Below are 22,868 nucleotides of genomic sequence, written 5' to 3'. Positions count from 1 at the left end.
GATAATGCAAACTGAGTTGATAGAGAGCAAATTACAAAGCTAGCATCGGCTCAATAAGATGATAAACGCCACATAGAGAAAGTTAATTGCAAAGCATGAGATTAACCAACTCCTTTTACATATATCGACAATTTGATACCATGGAAACTTAAATGGATTCAAAGTGAGTTTTCATAGAAATAATGTCTTCACTTTGATCTTTTGTTGAATCGGCTAATTTAGCATATACCTTTTGCATCAAACACCCTAATTCTATGGCCACTTGCATCATGGTTGGCCTTCCATCTCCTTCAGGGTGCAAACAACGCTTTGCAAGATTTACAACTAACATTATTTCTTCCATCATAATCTTACTCTCTAATATTATAGGATCCAGCATCTCATATAAAGCAGAAAATTCCATAAATTGCATCACCAAACTCGTTGTACCCTCTGAAGTTTCGAGGATTGGCTTCTTTCCTGTTAGAATTTCAACAAGAACTACTCCAAAACTATAAACATCACTCTTTTCGGTGAATTGCCTTGAATGGAAATATTGAGGATCAAGATAACCAAGTGTCCCTTGTACACAAGTTGTTAAATGGGACTCGTCCATACTGATTGCTCTTGAAATTCCAAAATCACATAATTTAGCTTTATACTTGTGATCCAAAAGTATGTTGCTAGATTTTATATCTCGGTGGTAGATAGGAGTTGAAGTTGATGAATGTAGATAAGCAATGGCCGCGGAAACTTCAGATGCAATTCTCAGGCGAATTTCCAAAGTTATTCGAAACTCTTCATTAAGACTATGAATGAGTTCATAAAGAGTCCCATTCGGGATAAACTCATACACTAAAAGTAGATTTTTGGTTTCTAAACAACATCCAAGCAACTTTACTACGTTTCTATGGTTCACGTAAGAAAGGATAATTACCTCGTTAATGAAGTCTTTCCATTTTCCCTCACTCAACGAGGTTGATCGTTTAACAGCAATAAGTTTCCCATTATTTAGTATTCCTTTGTAGACAGTACCTTGACCCCCTTTACCAATTATGCGATTTGCGTTGAAGTTGTCTGTTGCTTTCTTTAACTCCTTTTCTGTAAAGAGTTTAGTTTTCTCAACTTCTTCTTGGTTAAACCTTTCTTCTTCTAATTTTCCCTTGAAATATTTCTTTCTAAGCTTTGTCCCCTTTCTTCTATTTTTTGTTTTACACCACCAGCATTGCCCAACAACGTAGCATGACAACGTCACTGGAATTACAACTGCGTTTATAAAGAACCAACCAAAAGTGAATCAACATTAATAGATATTGTCAAAAAGAATTTAAACTAAAGGTACTTATGTGAATATTGTAAAAAGTAAAGTCAAATAAACAAAACAAGAGCCGACGAATATACTCGTAGGCTTTGTTTCGCTCAATTGACTTTGACCGAAATTATTTTATTTCGACTTAATTAAATTTAACTGGACTTACTTTCGCTGAAAAGAATTTTTTTTGTGATAAATTGTTTGAAAAAAAATACTATCTTTGTTGAATTTATAGGAACTTACTTGAACTTATTTTTGCTGAAATAAGTAAAACAAGTACAAATAGGTGAAACAAACCAACCTTTAGAGAGCCCAATCGATTGACAAGCTCATAAACTTATGTACTACTTCCGTTTCATAATGATCTTTACGATTACTATTTTCACAAATATTAAGGGCAAATAGGGAGAGTGTAAAACAGTGTATGAACATAATAAAAATATAGATAATGTAAGATGGATGTTTAAAATGCTGAAAGGTTGTGAGAAACAAAAAGTAAGAGAAGGTGACAGGAAAGTTGTAATTAAATGTTGTGGGATAAGAGGGGTAAGCGTGTAGACGTTTGTAGAAACGTCTTTTAATATATAGTACTAGTGTTTAGACCCGGGCGACGTCCGGGTTACTACATTAGTAACATTTATCTTATGCTTATTTGAAAATGTTATTAATCAATTCACCCAGGGTCATTTATTAGTATTTGTTTTTGCAATGATAACATTTAACATGTTATAGGTTATTTGTGAAGACTTCATTTTTTAAACCTGGGGTCAGGGGTTCATGCCTTATACGTGCTCTATTTTTAACTTTTTAATAATTGACATTTACATGAAATGAAATATCCATAAGCAGCGCCACATGGCACATAAACTTCTTTATAAACGTCTTTAATATATAGTATAGATTAATGTGGACAAAGATTCATTTTTTTACTTAAACAATGCAAATTACGTTTATTAATAATGCTTTGACTTTATCCAAAATATGATATTGCATAAGCAAGAGAGATTTAATGCCTCGATGGGAAAGTGTGAGAGATTTAATAACCCAAAAAAATTTATTGATTGATTATACTAATCACTTGACACGATTTTTGACAAAATATTAGAGATATTTATGTTAAAAAATAAAAGAAAATATTTCAAACGTAAATATTAAAGATTAAAAGGAGACATCTAAAACAGAATAGCTAAAGAATAAAAAGATAAAGAGGGAGTAACATGTAACTAGAGATATTATGGACAATGTATTCAGGGAAAATAGGAAGAACTTTTAGAAACCGAGTGTTCTTTTTAAATATGAACGTTACAAAAGACATTGACGAGGTTTTTAGAGGAAACTGTAAGCTTTTATTATTTTCTACTTCTACTTTGTAGGACACTAATAATACTCCGTAATAATAATAATGTAATAATTATTATTATTAATAATAATAATAATAATAATAATAATAATAATTACTATTAATATTGCTCCCCCGTTCTTAAATATCAGTCTTATTTTAACTTTTTCACACGTTTTAACTCAATATTTAAACGTAAATATCTCCAAATATATATATGTTAAAATAATACTCCCTCCGTTCTTGTTTATTAGTCCCCTTTTCGTATTGGGATGTTTTTCTATTAGTCCCTTTTAGAATCTTTCCTTATTTTTTCAACAATTATCACTCTTTTACCCTTATATTACAATTGTAATTCCATTTTCATCCCAATTAAATATGCAAGTGGTCATTTTATTTTCTAATTTAACAACACTAAACGGTCCACCTACCCATATTTTCTTAATTTTTTCTCTCTCCTACCCACATGGGTGAGATTCTTTAGAGATTCACATGCAAGGTGTCCTTTTAGTGGATTGTTCAATATTCCATAAGGGACTAATAAACAAGAACGGGGGAGTACAAAGTTCGATATTGTTTTTTTTTTTTTTTTGCTAGGCAAGCAAGATCGATATTGTTAAACTACACGTTGAGACGAACATAACAAGATCTTACATGAATATGTATTAAAGTACGTATTGGAAAGATATTAGAGGATTCTCTTCAAATGTGATAGTGACAAGATTCTAAATAGAACTAATATTTGATAACAGAGGAAGTACTAATAATAATAATAATAATAATAATAATAATAATAATAATAATAATAATAATAATAATAATAATATAATAACAATAGTATAATAATAATATTAATATACGTAGTAAATAATAATAATAATAATAATAATCCTCTCAAAAAGGGCGATTATGGTGTTCCACGTCCATTATCCGGCGGATTTTCCGGCGATTGTAGGCTCGCCAAAGGATCATCATTGGCGGCGCATGGTTCAAGGAGGCCCCGGCGGTTATTTGGAGCAGTTTCGGTTCGATTTTCAGGCGGTTTGGGTGCAGTTTTGGTGTGATTTGCAGGCGGTTTTGGTGCAGTTTTGGTTTGATTATCAGGCGGTTTTGGTGTTTTTTGGGTCCGTTTCAGGTGCGGTTAAGGTGCGAATTTCAGGGGTTCAAGCGGATATCTCCAGGCAACGACAAATGCCTTCCGGCGTGGTGATTTTCGGTCAGTTTTTGGGTTGTTTTGGTGCAATTTTGGTGCAGATTTTGGTGTGGTCTCAGGCGATTTTGGTGCAGATTGGGTCAGTTTGTGTGTTTCTGATGCGTGTGTTCGTTGCGAGTTCTTACGGTGGTTGCAGTTTTATTGTGGTGGTAAAGCAGCCAACCCACGGCATCGTTGTGGGTAGCTGCAATTCCCACGGTACTATAGTGGTTTTCTCTATTGCAGTCGTTGCTTTGTCTTGTTGCTACATTGTCTTGTTCTTATTTTGTCCCCTTGTTGTTGCTACTTTGACTTGTTGTAGCTTCATTTGTGGTCCCAACCTTCTCTTGTTGTCTTTTTGTTTTTTCAGGGCCTGTGTTCATCGCCTATAATATCTGGTTGTTCATTACCACGATTTTTGGGCTAGCCTAGACTTCCTTTTCTCATTTTAATGCCTCCTAATGTGGTGCGTTTTCATTGCCCATTTGTGGGTCTTAATGGGTGTCAAGATGGCGGGGGGAACGGGCTTACTAAGATCTCTTTAATCACTCTTATTCGTGATCGTCATTGTAACGATGTTGCTCAAGTAGTCACACGGCACTCTTTAACCACTTACTTGACTATTTTTACTGAGGCTGGGTTGACCTTCCGACGTATGGGGATTTGGCTTTGTGGGGATTGTTTTAAGACGCATGCTCTTCGTTCTAAATGTCGTCATGGTGCAGGTTCTGATTTTGTGGCCCCACCTGAAGTTGGGGATGGTGTTGCTCGGTTTGTGCTATATGGTCTTTCTGAACCGCAACTCAATCCTGATGTTCATGTGGATACTGTGGTGCGAGAACAGGATTGTGGCTTTACCGTCACTCTCCTTCACAGATTTCTTTCTAAACGACTTTGCACTATGAAATCCATCCCTCCTAAATATCGTTTGGGTTTTTCCCGGGTTTTGAAAGGCGCTCTTGATAGGGTTATTTGCAAGTCTGACGACGTCTCTTGTTGGGTTAATCTTCTCGTGTTGCCTCAATGTATCCTTAAGATCTTTAGTCCGATAAGTAATCACGAGTGCTCACCTTCCATTAGGCGGCAACGGCAGGAAGAGAGAATTGCTAATGCTATTCGTACTTGGAGTGAGCCGGGTGGTAATATGCTGCTTTTGCAGGAAGCTTTGGCAGTTGGATCCCCTACTTTGATGGATGTTGATGAGGATCTTGATTTGGCATAGCGTAATATCAAGAAGTGTCGTAGGAAGATTTGTGATGGTCACTACACTGCCGCAGTCCGCGTTCTTTCTTCTTCTGGCGTTGCGCCTTATAATGAGGCCACTCTTGCGAATTTACATTCAAAATACCCTCCTTCTCTAGCTCCGTCCTTGCCTAATGTTCCTGTTGATCACCATCATCTCATCGCTACTTCTATTGTTATTTCGGATTAGGAGTTTTCCACGTGGCACATCTTGTGGGAGGGACGGTTGCGAGCTCAGCACCTTATGGATTGCTTAAGTGGTGCTGTTGTGGTTGTTTCTGATGAGTTAGTTGACTCCATTTCTGGGGTGGTTAATCTCTTTTTAGCTGGAAAATGTCCTATGGGTTTGGGAGAGTATATTCTAGTGCTCCCTCACACCTCTCGTCAAGCCTTGGGGTGGTATTCGTCCTATTGTTGTGGGTATTGTTTGGCGACGGCTAGTTTCGAAGGTTGGTGTTGTTATGGTTGGTCCGTGTTTGGGGAGTTATTTTGATGGTCTTCAGTTTGTGGTCGGGGTATCTGTGGGTGGTGAGAAAAATTTTCACGTTGTGAACCGGTTGATTGAAGATCGGGGTTCTGATGTGGGTGTTTCAATGTTGTTGGTGGATTTTCAAAATGCCTTCAATTTAGTTGATCAAGCGGCCATGTTATGTGAAGTTCGCCTTTGTTGTCTGGGAATTTCGCGATGGGTTGAATTCTGCAACTCTACTCCAGCCAGATTTTGTTATGGGGAGCACACATTATGGTCGTCTCAGGGGGTGCATCAGGGTGATCCCCTTGGTCCTCGTCTTTTTTCTTTGGTTTTACAACCCCTAGTTTGTAAAATCAGGGACGCTTTTGATGTATGTCTTCAGGCATGGTATTTGGATGATGGCACTATTATTGGTGACACCTTAGTGGTGGGGAAGGTTCTTCAGTTGATTATGGAGGACGGGCCTTGTCTCGGGTTACATCTTAACGTGGAGAAGACTGAGGTTTTTTGGCCTACAGTAGACCCTCGAAGCATGCTTGTGGGAGTCTTTCCCCCCTGATATTGCTCGTCCCTTGCATGGTGTTAAGTTGCTTGGTGGTCTCGAACCTTTCCAATCCAGTTTTTAGTGCTGAGCTTGTGATGTAGAGGGTGACCAAGACCATTGGGCTTATGGATAAGGTTTCTCAGCTTGATGATTCTCAGTGTGAGTTGTTGTTACTTAGGGCATGTACCGGAGTTTCTAAACTCTACTTTGCTTTGCGTACTTGTCCTTCTGGTATTTTTGAAGCGGCTCAACGCGCTTTCGATGAGGCTCTTCGATCTTCCTTGGAGCGTATTGTTACTGCTTCGGGGCCTGGCTTTGGCGATTGGCAGTGGCAACTTGCCACCTTACCTTTTTCTTTTGTTGGGCTTGGTGTTTATTCCGCATGTGATGTTCGTCATTATGCTTTTCTTGCTTCTCGATTGCAGTCTTTTGGTTTGCAGACAAAGCTTCTACGGCATGTTAATATTGTTGGTCCTTGTCGAGCAATTGAAGATGCGTTGAGTCTATTTATTAGAACGGAGGAGTGTGACATTCTGAGTGATCCTAGTGAGGTCGCTGCCCCTAAACTCATGAAGAAATTGGCAGATATATATTTCACTAAGGTTACTGCATCTGCAGAATTCACATTCTCTTTATCCCCTCGACAGTCGGCGTTGTCAAAATCACAGCAGGGAGATCACACCTCTGCTTCGCTTCGTGCGGTCCCCATATCAGGTTTGGGACAGAAGATGAATGCTAAGGCTTACCGATGTGTGTTGTGTTACCGGTTAGGGGTTCCTTTGTTCTCTGTTACGGCGCCATGTTCTGCTTGCTCCAGGGTCTTTGCGGGAGACATCTTTGGTGATCATGCATTGTCATGTGCTGGCTTCGTGGGTATTAAACATCGGCATAATGTGGTTCGGGATACCCTTGTTGATGTTTGTTATCGATCTAAGATTTCGGCGCGGAAAGAGGTTGATATTGGTCTATCTGGAGGGAACGATGGAGCTCTCCGACTAGCAGATGTGTTGCTCTACTCTTGGGATCGGGATTGTGATGTGTGTGTTGACTTGACGAGATCTTCTCCTTTGACACAATCTGGGTTGTCTGGCTTTGTCCCGAGCCGGGTTATGACTGATGTGGCTATTCGGAAGCGGGTCAAGTACTCTGTTCTCTTTCTCTTCTTTGGGGGAGCTGGATAAGGATGTTGTTGCGTTGTTGAAGCGGGTTCGGAAATTTTCTAGAACTCAGGACATTGGGCCTCGTGCTGCTGCTCATATTTTCACCAGGATAAGCATTGCTATAGCCAGAGGAGTGGGGGCTCAGATTGTATCTCGGCTTTCCACTAATTAGTTGTAAAATATTTAACTTTGTGAGCATTTGTTTAATAATAATAATAATAATAATAATAATAATAATAATAATAATAATAATAATAATAATAATTTGAAATGAACTGAAATTAAATTATAACTGAAACTAAAAATCTTGAAATTAAGGCATTATAAACTCAAAAGAATAGGGTCTAAGTTTCAATAAGTTCTAATAAGTTACAATGAATAAAATATGTAATATTATGATTATACTTGTATCATTAATATTTTATTTATTGTTATATATTTTACCATTATTTACATTATTATATTTAAAATAATCATATTTATATTATTGTTTAAGAATAATTTATTAATAATTTATGGTTAATAATTATCAATGATGTGTGAAGTATTAATTACGTAGTAGTTTGTTATATTTAATCTATTATCAATATAATTTCTATTTAATTATAAAGGAAAAGCTTAATAATTATATAAAATATGTAATTATTAATAGAAAAAATAAATAATAGTTTCATTTATATTTTACAGTTTTTAATATTGGCTAAAAGTTTAGAAAATAAACATTACAAATATTACAAATTTCTAATAAGGCCCAGTAAGATCTAATAAATTCTAATGAGGACTAATAAATCCAATCAAGTCCTATAAATTAAATCAGATTTGATTAGATTATATAAGTTCGGATAAGTTTTAGTGTTATAAGTTGAAAATTCATCGAGATTAGTTGATCCCAATTCATAGGATGTCTAATTTCCTATGAAGTAAAAGGTAGTGTAGTGTGATTGTTTAGTTGACATGATCCGCATAATAAATGAAACTTTTTAGGAAGTTCCACTTCCCACAAAATAGGGAAAGTTACTTATCTAGTCCCCTTGTGTAAATATTCCATCCGTTCCATAATTTTCACCACGTTTTCATTTATTTGCGGTCTCTAATATACTACTTTAACCATTAATAGCTTTAATTTCGCATTGGTAAAAATTATAAAAACTTGATATTCAGAAAATTTGCATTGAAAAGAATCCAAAGAGATCTCATAAGTTAATATTTAATCTATTATTAATTACGGTCAAATTTTTAAAATTTAACCATATGAATAGTAAACATGAGGAACATTATGAAACAGATGAAAAAATTTCCATGAAAAATCTAACTTTTTATGCTCAACCAAACAACAATATTCATTTCCTATGAAGTCAAATACCTCTGAATGCAAATACAAGGGAAGCGTTATTTCCCAAATGCAACAAAACAACACCTTACCTTTCTCTTTTCAGACAGGAATTTAAAACTTACTTGGCAAGATGTAGCTTATCAAGAAGTTCAGTATCAGAGCATATGCTGTCAATCAAACAAGAACATTATGAAATCAGCATTTCTATAAAGAAAATACTTCCCCATCTAGTTTCATTTACCCTATTTTTATCTTTTTATTTTTTTAATTTTTTGATAAATTCCCTATTTTTATCAAAAAGCTCTAAAAAGTTGATCAAGCAAGACAAGAAAAACTGAGACGGATGAAGTACTAAACGGAGGCAATTTTTACGAATAAAACTTACTCCCTCCATTCCTAAATAATTTTCGTATTTCTATTTATAGCGTACCCTAATAAGTATCCACTTTCATTTTGGACATACACCTTTCCCACTTTTTCATTAATCATGATTATTTTTTCTTACACATTCTACACTTTTCCCACTTTTCATCCCCACATCCACTTTTATTTATACTTTATCAATAAACAATTATCTATTTTATCCTTTCCCAAAAAAATCACTCCCAATCATTGTTTTTCTTACACACTTCTAATATTTCTAAATCCCGGTGCATTCTTCTAAATATGACACTTATTTAGGAACGGAGCGAGTATTATGATAAGTTTTATAATTCATGATTTTTTAACTTCACAAATCTGACAACTACTACCTACAGGGGCCACAGGGCACATGGATAGTAAATAGTGATGTCAAATGGAATATAGAAATTGCACCTTGGGGAGAAGATGAGGGACATCCTTCAAATGAGTCCCAAAAGATTTTATTTCTATATCACGAGTTTGAAGTGGTGAGCATACCACTACTCCACTACCTCAATCTTATCGCACCCATTATACTTATTAAGATGGAAATAGAGGGGCCTTTGAAGAGATATACTCTATAGCTTTTTTGTCCCTTTTGCAATATCAACAGTAAATATTAATCAAAGATTGATTCTCCAATGCAAGGTTGAGTATGCAAATACGATAACTAATAGAGCAGCGGATATTTTGGCTAGGGGTTCGGATTTTGCCAAGGCAAAAATTAATATTTCCAAGGCAATAGAGCTACGTGTTGCGCTTGATCTTTACGCTTCTTTGTTGCTAAATATATGAAATTATAATATATTCTCATCATCTACTAATTTCATTAAATTGATTCAATTTCTATATTTGTTGAACAACGGATCATTAAATAACCAGTTCATAAATAATATCATCTCCGTTTAGTTGGAGCTTTTATGATCCTCTGTTTGCGTTTCTTGTTTGCCTCATGAATTGATTTCATTGCTCTTTGTTTTCAAAACTTGAATTGCATTGAATGTGGTAAATAATTTAGTATAAGTTCGAAATATTATCTATCTACTATATTAACTGCTTTAAAAGCATTCTTAAGATTCATAGTGCCCTCCAATTTAAATTATTTTAATCACTAATCATATTTATTTTAACAACGTAGAATCTCGAACTGTAATTCATTATTTTGTTCAGTATCAAGCGTTTTTCCTAATCCACCTTTGGTGGTTATGGAAGTAATATGGAAGGAAAGACCTCCTTAACTCTGTAGCTACTGTTTTTTATTTTATTTTAAGGGAAAGATCGAGCGTTTATATTAAGACAAGATCCACCAAAGTTTAAATACTTTGGGGAAATAATTCATACAAATACATTTGACACTACTATTGGTTTTCCATCAAGCTATGGTATGGGTCACCGTATTGCCCGCTCGTCTAACGTGGTTGCAACTAAAAAACGTAAAGTACTCACTCTACCTATCAAAATCATCATAACTAAAAAAAACAGGAGCAGCCCCTTATGTCTTCCTGATTATGTTGCTCACTACATTTGTAACATCGCTCTCAAGGATGATTTTTTTGAAGCCAAAGCGTTGCGCCAATTGTAACCCGTATCTCGCTGCAAGAGCTTATTCCATTTCAACACCCCATTCCACATCCCACTTCCTCACAGCCGCGAGTACCAACTGGCCACTTTCATCCCTTATCGCAACTCCTGCAGGCACCCCCCATCCGTCCAGAATGTGTGCATCCACAACTTTGTAATTCGAACTTGGGGGCGGTAGCCATCCAGCTACTGATGGAAACAGTGAGCGAGGAGCCAAGCCACACACTTTTGCATTGTATTGGCCATAATCCATAATCAGCTTAACAAAACCAGACGCCACATATAGTGCATCTACATTCACACTTGCTTCAAAGCAAGCCATGTTTCGACAAAACCAAGCAGCCCACACTAGCGAGGCGAAAAGGCACAATTTTTCCCTTGACAGCTTGTCTGCTGCCCATTGAAACCTCTCCAAGAAAGACGAACTCGGAGCATCTGCAATCAGCTGGGTAAACTCGTTATGCGCCTACATGGTAGCTGCGTGCGTGCACTCGAACAATGAGTGTAAGATGGTTTTGTTAGGGCGCTCACACACACTACATTGGCTAAATGGCTTGGTATCTCGTTGGTGTAGCACATCCATAGTTCCCAAGCTTCCTTTACATGCCCTCCAGACAAAGTGACTCAACTTGGCCGGACCTCTAAACCCCTATACATGTCTCCGTACCTCATAACTAGGTGCCCCATTATACAGTCTCCATGCATCTAATACCCCCAAACGAGCGAGCCAGTAGCCAGTTCTCACAGTGAACACCCCATCCTCCGACGGCCACCAATCTAGTATCACATAGGAAAGATGGGGAAAGAGGAATTTGCATTACATTTTGATAATCCTCGGCCCAGAATGTGCTTGATACCGCTTCCTCATCCCAGCAACGTCTATCAAAATCAATGAGCTCACTAACCCGCATCTCCAGGTCGTTGTGTGCTTGCGAACTTGGTACTATGTGGGTACCATCACCGGAAGCCAGGCATTTTCCTACACTTTAATTTTGACGTACCATTCCAACTCTCTGTTTAAGGCCATCAAGAAGCAAACCCTTCGCCCCCCCCCCCCCCACATATGCTTCTCCAGCTATAACTCGGATCGTAGCCACGCAGGACCTCAACAAATTTGGTAATTTTGTAGTACCTAGCATGAAGAACATCAACCAGCAAAGATGGCCCCCAAGTTTCCAGCCGCCACCCTTGTTTTTCCAACAAAGCTTGGTTAAAACATTGGAGGTCCCGAAACCCAATACCCCCCATGGCCTTTTTGAGACAAAGGAGTTCCCATCGATCCCCACCAAAACCGAGCTAGAATTGAGTGAATTTCATCAATAAGTCCCTCTGGTATCTTGAAGATACTCATCATGTAGGTAGGGATAGCTTGCGCTACCACCTTAATAAGCGTCTCCTTACCAGGCCAGCATAATAGTTTCTCCTTCCACCCTTGCAATTTCTTCCAAATTCTTTCCTTTAAGCATGTAAAAATTGACTTCTTCGATCGACCGATAATAGTGGGAAACCCTTGGTACTTTTCGTGGAGCTCAACATCCCGAACCCCCAATGTCTCGACAATCTCATTTCTTCTCTCCACAGATACACATGTTCTAAAGGCGACTTCCGTCTTGCTTAGATTAACTTTCTGACTGGATGTCCTCTCACATGTACTGATTATATCATCAACCTTAGATCATTCTTGCAAATTAGCTCTAGCAAATATAACATTATCGTCGGCAAAAAAGAGATGAGAAATTATGGGTGCTCCGTACCATACTCTAGCCCCATGTAACTTACCCTCCAGCACAGCCTTTGATATTAAAGTAGAGAAAGCATTTTCATAAAATAGGAAAAGATACGGAGATATCGGATCTCCTTGTCTAAGTCCCCTCGATGGGACTAGGGAACGAGAAAATTTTGGCCATTGTACTTAAAGGAGAACGATACACCTGAAGACAACTCATAATCCTGTCAACCCAACTCTGCCTGAAACTCAACTTACACATTACCTGTAACACCCCCAAAATTTGGACCTTTTATATAATCAAAAACCCTGTTTTTATTTCATAAAACAATCGTCCAAACCTTGGGAGTGTCACTGCTATACTTATTCTCCTTAGAAAATAAATGCAAAGCAACAAAACAATTAAAACCATTAAGTTCAAAATTAACTAAGTGGTCTAAAGGTGGCTAATAAAAAATAAACTCATAAGAAAAGAAATGTAGCTGGGTGTTGCAATTGGTGATGAGCACCGAATGTAAAAGATCAATCCTGTAATATTGCATTGATTTGCTTACTTACAATAATGAGATTGGGTTATGACTTACCAAGGCTTGAGATGAACGAAGATGACGAATGACGGCCAGAATGATAAAGGATTTTGAGGGTCAATAAAATTATGCACGGGAAATTTTTGGTTACAATAGGGTATATATAGCTTGGTACAATTAGGGTTTAATTAGGAGACTAAATTTCAGAAAATTTATAAAATAAATCTGAAAATATATATTTGTAGTTACTTTTAGTTAAAACTAATTAAAAACTTTATTATAATTGAAAAATTAACTTAAATTACCAAAATAATTTATTATAAAATACCCGAAAATACGGGGTATTACATTACCTTCTCCAGAAATCCCCATTCCACCCTATCGTATGCTTTTCTCATATCCAACTTAAGAGCCACCGTACCATCCAGACCCTCCCCCTTCCTCTTCGTTGCATGGAAGATTTCAAAAGCCACAAGTGCATTATCAGTAATCAATCGTTTTGGGACGAAAGCACCTTGGTTTACTGAGATAATCGATCTGAGCATTGGCTTCATTTTGCAAGAGTTTTTGAGATAATTTGTACAACACATTGCACAAACTGATCGGCCTAAACTCCGCTAGCCTGTTCGGCTCATTGCATTTTGGGATAGACACAAGACAAGTACGATTAACATCTTGTGAGCTCACCTCCCCCATCCCCAATTTCTTTACAAAACTTATCACCCCCATACTAAGCACACCCTAAAGATTCTGAAAGTATAAAGCATGCATACCATATAGGCCCGGAGACTTGTTAGGATGCATCTGGAACAAATCCTCCTTAATCTCTTCACCTGTCGGTTCTCCATCGAGTGACTCGCTCATTTCTTCAGTCACCCTTCGATCAATCCCCTCCAAAGCATCGCCGAAACTACTCGAGAAATCTAAATTAAATAGATTGCCAAAAACTTTCGCCACTACACCATCCATTTCCCCCCTTTCAGGTAGCTAGACCTCCTCCTCATAAAAAATACCCGCTTCGTATTCCGCTTTTTACGATGACTAACTTTATGGTGAAAGTAGCTAGTGTTTTTGTCTCCATCTCGAAGTTCATTTGATCGTGCATGGGCATGCCAATAGGACTCCTCTAGTCTCCTTAGCTCATCTAACTTCTCGATAACTCCTTGACACTGACTTAGGATGCTTGCATCAAGTTGCCTCCCTTGTAGTGCCTTCAACCTCTTCTCTTCCCTTTTGATTCTCTTTTTGATGTCCCCAAAATTGCATTTGGCCCACTTAGTAATCTTACCCGCAACTACAGCAATACGGGTGTGAATTGGCTCGCCCACCCCACGAATCCATGCCATCGAAACGACTCGCCCACACTCCTCATTCGAGAGAGACATTGCCTCGAACCTAGAGATTTTCTCCTTCCGTCCTGTATCCGCATTCCCATCACATTTTACCAACAGGGGAGCATGGTCTGAGTGGCATAGAAGAAGAAGAAGAAGAAGAAGAAGAAGAAGAAGAAGAAGAAGAAGAAGAAGAACTTCCGCCGACTCAAACATACTACACCATAAAGGGCCAGTGATAGCTCTATCGAGCCACTCTTGAACCACCGTCTCCATAGAGGTACCACGTTGCCACATATAAATGTTGCCTTTAAAGCCCAAATACCTGCATTCACAATCATTGATTGCATCACGGAAAGCATCTATTTTCCGTGCACCCCTCACCGCACCACCATTCTTTTCATGCATACCCAATATCTCGTTAAAATCATCGGTCATAAAGAGAGTCATTGTGTAAGTGGCCTTAATTTTTCTCATAAGCTCCCAAGTATAGTGCTTATTTGAAGCTTCAGGCCATCATACACCCCAGCCAACCCCTAACACGCATTATTCTTACCATTGCTCACCTCCGCATATATGTGATGCGTAGAATACGACACTACCCTCACATTATCCTCCCTCCACCACAGACCCATACCACCGGATCTCCTTTTTCTATCAAGAAAAATACCATGCGCAAATCCACACCGATTTTGCACAAGTTCCAACCTCCTCGTGTCAATTTTTGTCTCCATTACAAAGACAATGCTTGGCCTATCCATCCAACACCAATCTTGAAGGATTTAACTGTCAATGGGTTGCCAAGCCCATTGCAGTTCCAACTCAAGATCTTCATTGATCTTTGCAGGGTTGGAATTTTCCAACCACCGCTACTTGATGTTCTCCATGGAAAGCACCTCTTGTGAACCCCGTCTTCACCCTTCTCATCGACTTATCCCCCTCTTCCATCACAATATCACTCCCATCCAGACCATGTTTTCTCTTTTCTCTCACCATCTCCCTACATATACCCTCTACCCTAGAAGCCTGGGCGCTTCCCTGCACCTTCGAAATGTGCTCCACCTTTCACACTAGTGCCCGTGAGATAGCACCATCCCCCGCAGTGAAGCAGAATGTGGGCACTATGGTACTCACTGCAGCAGCGCTTTGAATTTGGGTGTGTACCTCAGTGTCTACATGTTCAGTCACTTTTAGGTTTGTCCACATCTACTGAACATGTGGACACTGAGGTACACACCCAAATTCGCCTCGACTCCCCTATCAACAGTCACTTTTAGGTTTGTTTCTCCTTCCCCACTCAACCTTACTTCCTCCCCAACCACTCCTTTATCTCCATTGCTTTCTCGTCCCCTGTAGCTTCCCTTTCCCTGCCATTACTCCCTTATCAGCATGATCGCCCAGGGACAGAACCTTCCCTGATTCCCGCAGATCAGCTTCCTTCGTGACTAACAGTTTATGTCTTCCCTTTGTGATGCCAGCAAGTTCTTCGGCATCCTTTGAGAACCCCTTTCTAGGTGACGCACGTAGAGATAGCGTCCAACCCAGCTTCTTCTTTTTATCCTCCTTTGTGACCGCCATACAGTCCCTCTATGAGTGCCCAATAATACCACACGCAAGGCAAAAGTATGGCAATCTCTCATACTTAAGCCCGATCTTCACCTCAGCCCCCCTCCTATCCTTCAAATTTTGCTATCGCAACAAAGGTTTGTTAATGTTTAGCATGATGTGTACACAACGATAGCGATCAAGCCCTAGAATATATTCCTCAATCTCTAGGATATCTCCCAGGTCCTTCGTTAGGGCACGCACGTAAGCGTATGATCTGCAATTGAAAGGCAGATTACCAACCCTAATCCATTAGGGGGACATGGATAAGTCAACATTCTTCGGTTGTTCATACCCCTTAACTTCATTCAGTACCACCAAATTATTCTAATACCATGGTCTTCCATTAATTACCTTCTCCCTATCTCTCCAATAAAATAATTGAAAAGAAAATAGATTGGGACCAAGGTTCCTAATAATCAAATTGAGAGAGGGGGCCAAACCTTTGTCATTGTTCTCTTGAAAGCATCTACGTTGTATGGTCTCAACGTAAGCAGTCGTCCCACCAGCAATATGGTTAGCTTCTCATCCGATTTTGTATCAACAATATCGCTCACATCAATTATCCCACCTTCCTCTTCGTCCATGTTCAGCGACGAGTACTTCTCAACCAGATCGTCGGCCATATTGTCGGAGATTAGCCGTGCACGACAGGGGTTCAAGCTTTCTCTAAAGGAGTGTGCCCTATCTTTTGAGGGAGTTTTCTATTACATTGTGCAATAAGAGAGGATACTTTGTAGCTACTCTTTTCGTTTTATCTTATTCCTTGCTTTGCATTAAAAAAATAGTAAATACGATGTTTTTCTTACAGGTTTATCGGGTTTTTTCGGTATTTAAGAAAAGGGGCTTAATATTTACCGCCCCATGCATATTACTCAAAACCACCCTATTTATTTACACATGTACCCTCCTGTATGTACCCTCCTCATTTACCCTCTTTCACCTATAACCTTCCCACTAAATTTCTGATCACCACCACCTCGACGGCCACCTCCCGCCACCACCACCTTGACTGCCACCTCCCGCCACCACCACCTTTGTGTGTCAATCCAGACTGCATATTGTTACATGTCCGAGTCTACTGGTGGAACCTCAACGACTTGACAAGAAGGTTTTTTTTGTCCGAAAAAAATTCACAAACTTATGCATTTTAAGATTTTACTATGGTACAGACTTATGAATTTTAAGCTTGTACCATGGTACAGACTTGTGGATTTTGAGCTTCGACGATGGTATAAACTTATGAGTTTTAAGTTATTACCATGGCAGGAGCTTAAAATTCACAAGTCTATGCAATGGTCGAAGCTAAAAATTCATAAGTCTCTAATTTCTTTTTTTCGGGTAATTAATTCAAAGGGTAAATTATTTTTTACCACCCAAAAAAATTGACAAATTATTTTTTTACCAACTAAAAATAAAATAAAATTTGTTTTTTACCCCCCTCTTAACCGAAAAGATCGGAGTCATTTCAACGACTATATTTTGTATTTCCTTCTCTTCTCTCACGATTTTCATGTATATAAGCTACTATTTTCCCTTGCTTGTCATTAATTCGCATAATGTATCCGTCCATCTTGTAGTTAAGATGTGGTAAAAGACAATTTTATTATAATTTTAGGTGGTAAAAAAATAATTTTTATTGTTTTAGGTGGTAAAAAAACAATTTGTCAAATTTTTTTATGTGGTAAAAAATAATTTGTGAATTTTTTAATGTGGTAAAAATCAAGAATTACTTTAGTATAAGTTGGGATAAGTAAACGATGGATAAAAAGGAAAATGAGATTACTATACCAGGATATTTAGGACGCCATTCGAGCATGACCGGGAAGGCAGATATTGGTGGTATAGTTGATGTAACGGTTGCCAAAAACTCAGGACTTGTGTAGAAAGCCGACCTGCAATGGCCTGCTCCATTTTGTACACTTACAGTTATACGATAATTTCCGTACACAGACAAGTGAATTCGGCAACAATTGTTATAGCCATAACATTGATCTATCATCTCTGCTGATGATGTCGAATTGGAATCGTTCTGATGAGGAGAACAAACTGAAGTACATCCATACATCTTACCAAAACTATCGTACAATAAGGCATATCCATGGCACCCAACTGATACAAATACATTTGAATCCCCGTAGAAAAGGTTGCGTGCACCATATAAGTTAGGACTGTTCCACCGTATTTCTGTATCACCACATGCAGTAACCGATGGGATCTTAACAATTACTGAATTACTTGACTTACGCACCTCGAGAATCTCCAGGTTGAGTTTGTTTAGAAATGGAATTGACGCATTACAAGAGACGGCAAAATAGGGGTCTAAGAAACAATGGTCTGGACCAATACCAAACGGGTAGGGGATTGTAACATTTCCGCACTGGTGTATGCATTTTGTATCTTGATCTTGCTTAGATATTCTCCAAGAACAACAAAACATGAAAATTATTAAACCGAATAATGAATATGAGTTATTAATTGATTTCATTTTGGCTAGCTTCTCAATGAATTCAGATTTCAGAGGCTGGACTTGATGAAATGCACTCGATCTGTATCATCAAGTACCGTGTTGTTTTTTGTTGCTAATGATGATGACAAGTTGGTGAATGTCACCCTAAAATCTATTAGTATCGCCTTATTTGAACTATTCTTCCTATTCTCACAGAAGCTAATTAAGACCACAATCACCATCACTACCAGGCACCATATTAAATATTTACATTGCATAATTGTCTTCGCAGCGACCAAAATATAAAAAACAAATTTATATCCCTACCCAAGTCAATCGTTAAATAAGTTTTGTGGACAACACTAACTCACACTAGTTACTACTCTTCCTATTCACACACAAGCAAAGACCATAACCTCCACTCTCCATTCTCCACCACAATATCATATCTCTACCCAAGTCTCAATCATCAGCATGTGAATAACGTTTTCCCGGGTTAAACTTGATTCAAACCGTATGAAATGACCAAAGTTTCAAACTTAGTTAGAGACCCTTCTATAGTGGCTTTCACCAAATTATATTATAATTATATTATATTATATTAATTAAACAAAAACAAGACTGATTTTGTGAATGAAAAAAAATAACTACTCTTACCAAAGTTTATTGATCTTTAATTTCACATCATTAATTAACGGCACCCGAAAGAAAAGGAAAACACGGCACTTGATAACAATACAAGCTAGGAATAACTGTAAATTAACCTTGGAATTTGTTAAGAAACCAAAATGAAACTCCAGAGCTTATACTCATTATTCTTTGGCTCAATTATTATTTCTTCATTTTTATGTACAACATCTGAGCAACGTCAAGATCCAGATTGCATACACCAATGTGGAAACATTTCAATTCCATACCCGTTTGGTATGGGGCCAAACCATTGTTCCTTAGACCCCTATTTTTCCGTGTCATGTAACTCTTCCTCTTCAGAATTAAAACCTTTTCTTAAGATACTCAAACCTAGAAATTATTGAGATTTTTCTACCAATTACTAAGATGTCAGAGGGTACGGTTATTGTAAAATATCCATCAATAACTGCATGTACTAGTACAAAAGTTATGTGGACGAGCCCCAACCTCGCCAATTCTTCCTTCAAATATTCAACATATGGTAATGTTCTCGCATCAGTGGGATGTCAAGGATACGCTTTATTGTACAATGAGACAGGTGGAATCATAAAAGGATGCACCTCCGTTTGTACCCTGAATCCACCTGCAGCTGTTTTAAGAGGAAGTAGCAGATGCTATGGCTATCAGTGTTGTATGGCTCAGTTGCCAACCCGAGAATTCAAGCAATACAGCATAAGTGTGCTCTCTAACAATAACACATCCGGACTTTGCAGGTCTGCATTTTTTTTTCTTTTTTTCAAGTAAAGAAGTATATTTCTCAAAATGTACGTAATAATTACAACCTATCCTCCATCTAAAAGAAGGACTCTCCTCTTCTCCTAGATAGAACAAAACTGCTAGAACAACTAGCCTAAACAACCAATATCTAACAAAACAGTTAGAACAAGTATCTATACAACTATATCACACCAAACAATTACGGAGTACAAACTATTTATCCAATCCCTATCTACTTGGCTGACTTTTGTACACATCCGGATTTTGCAGGTCTGCATTTCTTACTAATCAGTCTGGTTTACCGTTAGCTCGGGGAATCACTCATGTGCCTATCGTGCTTCAATGGGGACCATTTTCGTTCCGTAAGCATGCTTATCTCATCCTTACTTACATTTTTACCTATTTTGCTAAACAATGGTTATTAAAGAATTTAGGGTAATTGGGCTACCCAGTAAGCAGTAACCCAACTAATATAAAGGAATGAACTAACTTGATCAAATTACTTTACATGAATAATCAATTATATATTGTGATGCTTTACTTAAGGCCCCTAGGAAGTACCTAAGCTCTTTGAAATGTATACAATATTTTCATAATATTTCCTAGTTCTATTTTCTACTAACGTACGTGTTCCATATATATCTCACCAATAAACATCTTTTGAATGATAACTAGTGATATATAGAGTGTTATATCCCATGATTCTGACTTTGTGCATGATTTCTTAACTTCACTTTAACTACTGATGTTCTTATTACTACAGGGGGGGTTCTTAATAAAATGTTTTTCATTATGATCATCGCCCTTCCAGGTAAGAGGATTACTTGTTTCTTTCATAGGTAATTAACCATTAAAGTTGAAATACAAAAGCCATGCATAATTGCAATCCAATGTTGATGACTCTTTGTGACAATGAATGCAGTTGGTATAGTACTAATGATATGTGGAGGCTGTTGGGGATTGTGGCGATTTAAAACTAAAAAGAGAAGAAAGGAAATCAAACTTAGAGCAAAATACTTCAAAGAAAAACTAGAGGTACAAGGATCTTCAAATAGTACTAAACTCTTCACACAAGTAGAAGTGTAGAACTAAAGAGACTCACAGACAACTTTAGTAAGGATCGGGTACTTGGACAAGGGGGTCAAGGTACTGTTTACAAAGGAATGTTAAAAGATGGGAAATGCGTATGAGGATAGCTTTTGAAGTTGCTACAGCAATTGCTTATTTACATACAGAGTTTTCAACGCCTATCTACCATAGAGACATTAAGTCTAGCAACATACTTTTGGATGATAAGTTTGGAGCCAAATTGTCGGATTTTGGAATTTCTAGAATAGTCTCTTTGTGGAACAAACTCATTTGACAACTTGTGTCCAAGGAACTTTTGGTTATTTGGATCCTGAATATTTCTATTCCGGCCAATATTCTGAAAAGAGTGATGTTTATAGTTTTGGGGTCATTTTGGTTGAGCTACTAACAGGACAAAAACCAATCCGTGCACTAAGATTGGTAGATGATGATAATGATGAAAGTGAAAGTGAAGATGAAGATGAAGAAGAAGAAGAAAGAAATTTGGCGATGTATTTCGTGTCATCAATGAATGATGAAACGATGATCAGCATTGTTGACCCTATGGTTTTAGAGAATGTCAGAAAAGAGGATATTATGGAATTTTCCAACCTTGCAAAACAGTGTTTGAATCCTACGGGACTAGAAAGACCGACGAAGAAAGAAGTTACTATGGTACTAGAGGGGCTAAGGCATCGAAATTCATGATAAATGACATGCATCAAACCATTATATTGTTGGTCACGTTGATTTACATTGCTCTAGTCATGTTGAGATGCGGTTGTTAACTTGCTACAAATAACGACGGGAAGATTGAAAAAATTAGTGAGGAGAGTTGAAATGTGCTTTACCTGGTTTGAGCATGGATCAAAATTCAAAAGTGACTTAGCCAATTTATCGAACACCTTGTGTGCATGCAGCTCCTAAGTTGAATCCTCAGAGGAAAGCTTGTCTTGGAAAATGCGGTAGTTCCTGTGGAAATCTTCTCTTTTCACAGAGATAAGTACTGCATTCTACATAGTCTTTTGATACTCTTGATCGTATAGCCTAATTAACTTTAGTAATGCTCACTTTTTAATATGAATAATCTCCTTTGAAAATTCTTCTCAATATGGTTCTAGACCTGTTGAAAAATATGCAAACCAGTATTGCAAGTTGGATTATTATTATTATAAACTTCATGGAGTAATATGCTCTTTGGAGTGAGAGTGGTGTATTTAAGTTTTGAAACGACACTAATAGCATATCCAGTTGCAACACATTCTATACACAAGTAACACAACTAAACATATACTTCCTCCGTCTTTTAATACTCGCAACGTTTGGACTTTTGCCACTATTCATATAATCTACTTTGACTATTCTTAGTGCTTTTTATATAAGATAAAATATAGTCATGTGGGATCTTGTTGGATTCGTCTCAATGTGTATTTTCAAAATATCAACTTTTTATAATTTTTGCATAAAGAGAATTTAAGATATAAATAATTAAAGTTGTGCATTGGCATGCGTGAAACTAACAAACGTTGCGAGTATTAAAAGACGGAGGAAGTATGAGTCAAATAAGTCATCATTCACGTATATATATATATGATAGATTTCAGGTTTAATCATTGTGCCTTAATTTGTAATTAGTATGGGCCCGTGCTAATGATTAGGAACTAAATAAAATAGTGCATTAGATTTAAAACATTTATTTTATATATTATAATGGTAATAACCCAAATAGAATAGTTATGAAATAATACATCAAGGATATATCCACGTCTATATGAGAATTTTTTTTTTAATGATGTTAGACAATTGAAATGTTGGTAGTTGGCTAAGATAAAATGTCATACTGTATTCTAATAATGTAGCTTAAGTTATAAATTGTATGGTTTAACCATTTGACTAAAGTACCTACTTTTTTAATTAAATTGATTAAATATACATCAAATGCAGAATTAGAAAATGACAAATATTAATAAAGTTAAATACAAACTCTCTCCCTCTTTTCTCTCTCTTTTTAGGATTTACAAAAATTGGGGTTTTCTAGGGCGGAAATAGCCAATTTTCTTCGGAAATTTGGTTATTTCCGCCCCTCTCTTCAATTCTGTTTTATTTTTTTGCGTTAGATCTCAATAAAACTAAATAGTTTTAGTGTAGTAAGTACCCTTATGGAGGGTTTAATTCTAGTTAAGTTTTGTGTGTTTAATT

The 22,868-nt window shown here is 37.4% G+C and overlaps 1 protein-coding gene and 1 pseudogene across 2 annotated transcripts; one reads left to right on the top strand and one right to left on the bottom strand.

Moving 5' to 3' along the window:
* Positions 1-2: 2 nt before the first annotated feature.
* Positions 3-21,992, bottom strand: LOC110784650 (wall-associated receptor kinase-like 2). 2 transcript variants are annotated; one of them, XM_056827708.1, is made up of 4 exons: positions 21,521-21,992; positions 17,537-20,000; positions 8,696-8,740; positions 3-1,245 (listed from the first exon to the last, which is right to left on the bottom strand). In XM_056827708.1, the coding sequence occupies exons 2-4, from the start codon at positions 18,231-18,233 to the stop codon at positions 149-151; spliced, it is 1,839 nt and encodes a 612-aa protein (XP_056683686.1). In that variant the 5' UTR covers positions 18,234-20,000; positions 21,521-21,992; the 3' UTR covers positions 3-148. The 2 variants fall into 2 exon arrangements, with proteins under 2 accessions (XP_056683686.1, XP_056683687.1); XM_056827709.1 differs by having other exon boundaries at positions 17,537-19,473.
* LOC110791908 (wall-associated receptor kinase-like 2) lies at positions 18,962-21,688 on the top strand (annotated as a pseudogene).
* Positions 21,993-22,868: the final 876 nt, after the last annotated feature.

Source organism: Spinacia oleracea, chromosome 4 (genome assembly GCF_020520425.1).
Source record: "Spinacia oleracea cultivar Varoflay chromosome 4, BTI_SOV_V1, whole genome shotgun sequence".
Taxonomy (NCBI): Eukaryota; Viridiplantae; Streptophyta; class Magnoliopsida; order Caryophyllales; family Amaranthaceae; genus Spinacia; species Spinacia oleracea.
This window is presented reverse-complemented; position numbering and strand designations above follow the sequence as displayed.

Bases quoted from the DNA above. Each gene is read 5' to 3' on its own strand.
- LOC110784650 (XM_056827708.1), bottom strand. From the start codon at position 18,233: ATGAAATCAATTAATAACTCATATTCATTATTCGGTTTAATAATTTTC. The intron at 8,741-17,536 runs GTATAGTAATCT...TTTGATTGACAG, and splicing joins ATGGCGTCCTAAATATCCTG to CATATGCTCTGATACTGAAC. The intron at 1,246-8,695 runs GTAAGTTTTAAA...TTATAAACGCAG, and splicing joins GATAAGCTACATCTTGCCAA to TTGTAATTCCAGTGACGTTG.